The sequence below is a fragment of the Nymphaea colorata genome, chromosome 14 (genome assembly GCF_008831285.2).
Source record: "Nymphaea colorata isolate Beijing-Zhang1983 chromosome 14, ASM883128v2, whole genome shotgun sequence".
Classification (NCBI taxonomy): domain Eukaryota; kingdom Viridiplantae; phylum Streptophyta; class Magnoliopsida; order Nymphaeales; family Nymphaeaceae; genus Nymphaea; species Nymphaea colorata.
The window spans coordinates 9893076-9900661 of record NC_045151.1 but is presented as its reverse complement, the minus strand read 5'-3'; the positions used below and the strand labels follow the sequence as shown (position 1 = coordinate 9900661).

At 37.9% G+C, this 7586-nt stretch overlaps 1 protein-coding gene across 1 annotated transcript; it reads right to left on the bottom strand.

Moving 5' to 3' along the window:
• Positions 1 to 4808: 4808 nt before the first annotated feature.
• LOC116267606 (60S ribosomal protein L27a-3-like) lies at positions 4809 to 5590 on the bottom strand. The gene has a single exon (XM_031649445.2). The coding sequence runs from the start codon at positions 5440 to 5442 to the stop codon at positions 5002 to 5004; it is 441 nt and encodes a 146-aa protein (XP_031505305.1). The 5' UTR covers positions 5443 to 5590; the 3' UTR covers positions 4809 to 5001.
• Positions 5591 to 7586: the final 1996 nt, after the last annotated feature.

Sequence of the window (7586 nt, the reverse complement as noted above, 5' to 3'; positions counted from 1 at the left end):
TTTTCTGTCTCTTGATGAAGAGCTATGGTTGCTTTGGGCCTATAAGATGCACTTTCAACATGGAGACTATGTAAACAGACTCACAAACATAAAATCATCGAGTCTTGTACCAAAACTGTTCTCATTCTCATGCACCTTTTTGGTCCTATCCTAGGAACTTGAGCCAAGCACACTCTTGGGCACAAAATGTAAATAAAATTGAAGTGAACTGCAGCTCCCTTTCAATTGTTCATGTATGGGTGCAGCCACTGCAATCCTGAGCTTGCAAAATTCTCGATATCTTTTCAAAGCTTGAGGTGAGGTGAGGTGTTTGGAGGCGACATCTACGGTTGCAAAGAGCCGAGCACCTTGAGGAGCACGGAACTAGCTAGTGGCGCCATGCATCATGGAAAGCTCAACAGGACTTAATTCAGATAGATTTTTTGGTGTAGAGTGAATCGTGTTAAACGCAAAATATATGTGCAACTATATTAATTGTGAACTAAAAATTGGATAGAAGCAAAGGAAAAGTAGAAGCTAATGTTGGACAATAATAGAAAATTAACCGACCATCTGACATTTGAAGGGGAGGGGTCCATGGTTTGTCCATATTAGCTAGAATGAAAGTGCGAGCGAGAGAGCTTGTGGGCTTCGCACTAAAATCCCAAGGAGCATGAAATCAACACCAGCCCAGAGATGAGCTGCTGAACCAAATCTTCGGAATAAGGAAGGAGAAAGGGAGAGAGACGGAAATGGGTACAACTTAAGATGTGAGTCAGGATGGAATCATGTGTCTCCAGCACCACTCATATATCGTCGAATCTCTTAGCATTCAATGGATCAGCTAAGCTGGTTTGAGCTCAGAATGACCCTGAGCGCTTTAAGCTGCAGCCAGGGTCATGCTAATTTTATATTCAAATGTTAACTCTAATGCAGGTTTTCTGTCATTGTGAGTTTTCATGAATCTGCCTTCAAAATTGAGGTAAATTTATGGACACATAGTTCTAGTGTTCTATGAATCTACTCCAATCTTTAAAATAGATTTATGAAAAACTTACAAAATGTTTCAACTGCCAAACAACCCTTTAATAGTCAACTAATACCAATCTGGTGACCATCACAGACTATGTTCCTGATTAAGGACGGATTCAACAATTAGTTATACTGCCTATATTAATTTCAATGACTGAATATTGAGCTTGATATCATATATCATTAAATTGATGCACAACGATTGATATGCACCTTTTAAGTTCTAACCAGTAACCACAGTAGAAATACAAATTGACATAGCCATCAGTGACCAGATAAACATAAAAAGAGGCGGCGAGGAAGAAAGATGGCTCATTTTGGCCTCTATTCTTTTACTTTTAGGAAACTTCCCATTGCAGGCCTATATTTTGCTTAAAATTTTTAAAGGACAAACCACTTCCTGCAATTTTCTTAATAAGATCCACTCTGTTCATTAAGACTATAAAACAATTACTTAAAACGCACTCACATGCTGTTAACCTGTGAACCCAAATATATATTAGCTGAAATAATACAAATATCTTTTACTTAGTGGTAAAGGGCAATATTGAATATAAAAAACCAGCTAATATCTTTTGCTTTCCAGGTTAACGGACGTTCATGGATGCTAGGCTCCTCGTTAACAGGTTTATCGAAATTGTGACTCTTATGAAAAAAAAAAAACATATAAAATGGTCTATCTCTTAAATTATTATGAAGAGGTAATACCCAAATACAGACTTGCCAAACACTCCTATTATTTCCTATGTTTCTTGTTTGCATTTGACAGGAGATCGATTCACTTGGAATATCCAAATTGTCAATTGATGCTATATATCATAAGGTTCTGTCATATGCAGCTCCTCAACTTGTTGGTTATTCTTAAAATCAACTTTCCTTACGTTTCCTAAAGTTGCTGTCTTCTTCCATTCTGTCATCCATTATCAGTTACTATCGAAACAATTGTTTAATTAATTAAGCAGCAAGAAAAGCCACTTAATCAATATATAGTAAAATCAGAATTTACAGATATTTGGAGATCTAAAAACTACACAAAATAACAAGAGCAGAATGCTGTTACATAACAGCAGAGTGCATGGCTCTTCTTGCATGTATAAGAGGACAGCAAAAATGCCGCTTTTGTCTTGTCTCATAGTTTAAGCTTAGATGACCATATAATTCTACTTCTTGACTCCTGTGCTTTAAACTATAAGCCAGCTAATTGAACTGTGTATATGGAGTTGACATTCAGTAGGTATGCATTGGAGCAAATTAAACTATGTTTGATTCGATTAAGTTCTGCACGATTTAATTTCTGAATTTCTTTTTCTGTTCTAATAGATTTCCATTGGTTGACCAAGTCAGATCATCCTCCTTGGGATGTGAGGTTTTTTTATCTCAAGATGGTGCTCACCTAAAAAATGGCAAGAACACTGATAGTTGTCAAATGTAGGTCAATCTAATTGAAAACACACTGACTAACTACCTTTGGGAAAGGGCATGCAGATCAGAAGCATTGACCCCAAAATTGAAAGACAAATGAGTAGACCAAAACATTACAGATAATAAGAAACAAAATCAAAGCAGACATTGGCCAATCCGCATAACTGACTAGGTAGAGATTTGTAGGAGATATGGTTAAAATAAATCAACAGATTACAAAGAAGGTAAAAGTGACGGCCCCAGATCCAACAAGCTGGCCCTGCCCAAGAATTAATGCCTTCAGTAATCGGATGTAAGCGCAAACAGTCAGACTTAATAAGACTCGAGTGCAAACAGTTATACTTAATAAGACAGGATGTCACTCTGAAAATTCAGGAACTTAAAGGAAAGTACTTGCCAATGATATTTTCTTATGCATAGAGAAGAATTTATTCCAGAAAAGAACAACCCTGCTAATCATCAAATGCAGCACTGGTGTTTGTCAAATGACCAATGTGCCATTTGATGAAATTTTAAAAAAAATGTATGAGATGACAACTAAAAAGTACAATAATAATTTAGGCAATCAAGGTTTCTCAACGTCACAGAAAAGTTTCCCTAAGCTGAACCTGTAAATATTTTCAGCAAGCTATATTTATTAAGTTGGATCCAAATGAGTTGAGAACTTGGAAATTAAATGGTACAAATGCAGTGAAAAGAGCAGAACCAATAGCAGGAACACCCTTTTACAACGGAGTGATGACTAGTGTCGCTTCTCTGTTAGAAAATGCCTTTGGGAGCTCTAAGTTCCAGGAAGATTTTATCAAATTCATTGTCGGTATATGCATGCATACACATAAGATATAAGTAAAATACAAAAGAATATCAATTCAAAATATAATATATGTGTATTTGTGTGTGTATGTAGGTATGTTTGTATGCATGCATTGCATGTCTGTATGTATGTCCACATATATTTAAACATGTATTTGTGTGTGTGGCTGTGCACATATGTGTGCATTAACAAGGTTGTTTTGTGTTAAATTGTAAACAATAGGTATTGTTTCAGGAGAAAATTCATGTATCTGCAGAAAATCATGTTCAGTTTGGTCAGTGGTACTATGGAATGTATCGGTAGTGTGTTCTGCACTGGTATCATCCGGGTGCCTCGATTGAACAAAATGACAAAGCCTACATGATTGAACTCACAATGGAAGAGTTGGGCTACGGCATGTCAATGATGAGAGTAATTGGATTCATTTTGCAGCCAATGAAAAAGGGGTTCCGAAGTTCCAATTTCAGATCACCGTTGTGTTCGACCCTTCCCCCTTTTGTGCAAAACTTCTCTTTATTTTTTCAGCGCAAGGTAAGAATATATTTGTCCATTCTTGGTCGGTCTAAAGATGAGGGACATGACATTGCAAAAGCAACATTGTCACAAAGTACTCGACGGCAAGCATACAAATATCAGACGACTAGAAAGGTGAATCCATTATCAGATGTGCAAATGAAAAGTGAGAAGCACTGAGACTGAAATGAGTTCCACATAGACTCTGAAGGAAAGTTTGTAAATTGTAACCGATTCTCATGGTGCCACTTGTTGTACAAGGAAAGCATATTGACTTTCCAGCACCAACAGTTTGGCTGAGAGGCTAATTTTCCAGCTGGACTTTACAAAAAATTGCAGCTTCCAGCATGTATATTAGGTAAACAAAAAAGAAACATTGATCGACTATACTTTCTTAAAAAGTTCAGTTTTGCACACACACAGCCTTCCATACGCACTTAACTTGAATGCCCATTTGCAGATTCTTGTCAGGAAAGGAGAAGGAACATAGAGTAATAGACAACCATTGTAGGCGAAGCAGATGGTAACAATATTGTGAAAGGTGTAACAGAACCTCTCATCATTGTTCCAACTTTAATTTACAGTTTAAAAAGTAACACTCGCAAGTAGCAAGCCATGGTACCAAAAAATCTCAAGGGTTGTACTGTCAAAGGAGTGGCAGCGATAAGCCACCATCTGCAGCTAAGCAGGAAACAAGAACAGGAAATCGGTGCATGAGCTTATTACGGCCTCCAACTCTTAGACACATCCAGAAAGAATGATTTTATCCGTTGGTAAAACAAAGCAGGTTAACAACACCGGGTGAAATTAAAAACAAGGGATCCATAGGCACCTCATATGCATAGCTTCACCATAAATCAGATAAATGGAAAAACATGAATGTACTCAAGAACTCGATAGCATTATAGATAAAGATATTCTTCCTATTTCCCACTCTCCCTTTGACAGGTTCCACCCGATGAGCTCAAACAAGCAAAAGCACAAAATTGCAGTGTCTTATAGCGACAACAAAAACGGATAAAAGCAAAATTTTGGCGACAACAAAAGCAACACAAACAAGCACTCCTTCTATAGGATTAAACGTGTCGCAACAATCCTTCATCTGAATTTGATTAAAAGTAAAGCAGCAAAAGCACAAAATCATCTCTCGGAAAAAGAAGGAGAAGAAATGAGAAACAAAAAGGACCTATAAACTAGATACTCATATCGAATGTCAAATGGAACCCCCATAACCAGCAACATCAAGCCGTCAAGAGGACCGCACCACCGGCACCCTTGATCTTCTTCTCAGCCAACTTGGACACGAGCTTTGCCTTGACAACAATGGGCTGCGATGGGGGAAGGTTCCCCTTGCCAAGCACCTTGAAGTACCCGAACTGGGTGATGTCAATGAGGGGGGCGTTGTCGGCCGACGCCTTCTCCTTGGCGTCCGCCGGGAGGAGAGACCAAAGCTTGTCGATGTTAACGGTGGGGCAGTAGAACTTGTTCCTCAGCTTGTGAAAGTATCGCATACCCACCTTCCCGAAGTACCCAGGGTGGTACTTGTCGAAGAGGATCCGGTGGTGGTGGAGGCCACCAGCATTACCCCGACCACCGGGGTGCTTCCGGTGCTTGCCGACACGTCCGTGACCGGCGCTAACATGACCTCTCTTCTTCCTGTTCTTCTTCAACCTAGTAGTCATCTTCTCCGGCGGCGGGAGAGAGATCGAAGGGGCAGGAATCGGAGGGAGAAGGACGGTTAGGAAGAGAGAAACTAGAGTTAGGGTTTGGATGGAGAACGTCGAATGTCTTTCATACCAAAAATTAGGTGGCGTTTGATTGCCGACCTTGATTTGGAGGGAAACTTCATTTTAGGGAAAAGTTCCTTTGTACAGTACAGGGTGGAAGAGGGGGAAATTTTACCACATCCTAAAACGACTCATCCTAAAACGAGGTGTTGGGCGAACTAGAAAAAGTTGAGTGGAGAAATTTTTTAAATGTTTTGATGGCTAAGTGAAGGAAGAGAAGAAATCAACCGTTTGATATCAAAATTATTTTGACAGTAAAAAAATTTTGAAAAATAAGCGATAATCCATCACATATGCTATATAAAGATATAAAAAAATAATTCGCTAAACAAAAGTGTACAGATTTGAATCAGTTGGGCTGCAATTACAATTAATTCATGATTTATTTTTTAAACAAAAAAGAAAGTTATGACCGGGATACGAAATCTGGACAACTAAAATCCCAAAATCTCGTACGGCATTAAAAAATTTAACTTGTTATGTGAAAATTTTGAACACCATGTCCCCATCTTTAGACTCAGTCAATTGACGGACAAGACCCATAACCAAAGCACCGGTTCGTCGCCTTAGAGAAGCGAACTTCCCAAGGCCAGCAATGCCACCGGTTCTATTCTACAGTGTTTCACCCTCCTATCAAAAGCAGCCTAAGCTAATCAAATCTCCAGTTAATTCTGGTAATTAAATTATGCCCATGATATTCAAAATTAGTCATTCTACAAATATTCAAAAGCTACATCTTACAATAAGTATCATATCTATTGAGAAATACGATACAATACACTAATTGTATCTTAAAGGGTGGTGTATTGCATGTATATCTTATGTAATGCACCCGGCAGCTTGGCAAACACTCAAAAATGGGGTTGAATTGAACCCCCTTTTTGGAATTGGGCTTAAAGCTCGTCTGTCCTCATTAACGTTTTCAAGAGTTGAAAGGTAAACAGTTCTTGCCCATTTCAAGTACAAACCATTGATTTGAGAGAGAAATTGCCGACTTGAGAAATTGACCATTTGAAAGAGTCTCGATATGTTTGGCTATGGTATTCAATTTGAAGAAGATAATGCAAGTAACAATGAGAACAGGAAGATGATAAATGATCATCATGATATTTTCATTTATTATTTGCATTAAACAATTTCTTCTTGAGATGTATAACACTCTAAAATTATTTCTTAACATGTTATGGCTTTGACATTAGATTAGGTTACATTGAACAATTAATAGATAATCATAGCAATATAACCCTATATTTATGCGTGGCATGTTTTTTTATAGAGAACCTGTTTTTCTTGATTTTTCCTTTTTTTTGCTATTTTTATATTTTTAAATTAAAAATAAACTTACAATATGTTTACAATATATTGTGATACGTTACAATACTGTGCATCTATTAGCCCAACCAATACAGGTCATGTTATGCGCGTACAACCCAGGGAGCCTATTTGATCGTCTGTACATCTTAATTTTTGCATCTTTGCATGGCATTTCAGGACTCCTAAACCTCCCTTAAACCTCCTAGCAATCTCAAAAACCATGTAAGTCGATTAAATGAGCAATAAAGCCCTGCGACGGCTAAGATTTCTAGCAAACCTTCAAGGCAAATCATATTCAGACATCATAATAATACTTCTACTTAAGAAATTACAATGAACAAGAAAAACAATGTCTGCACAGGCTATCAGTCACTTTAAACAACAATTACAAACTCACAATCAGGCAAGCCCGCTACTCAACCAAATGCCGTATAGACTAACATTATGTGAATAACAGCAAAAGTTGACCCCATGCATTCATATGAATGCAGGTCACATGTACCACTGACTTCTACACGGAGCAGTGGGTCCACCAGGCTGCAGCGTATGAAGTATGAATCATGAGAAACATTTTCCAACTGCATGAAAGGGAGAAGGATTATTAAGAAGTTAACTAACACTCAGATTGGCAGACATCAGAACAATGAGTAGTTTTCACCAAATGTTAATCAATAAATTAGAAGAATCCACAAACACGGCTTATGTATCATATAAACCACTAGAGC

Bases quoted from the DNA above. Each gene is read 5' to 3' on its own strand.
- LOC116267606 (XM_031649445.2), bottom strand. From the start codon at position 5,442: ATGACTACTAGGTTGAAGAAGAACAGGAAGAAGAGAGGTCATGTTAGC.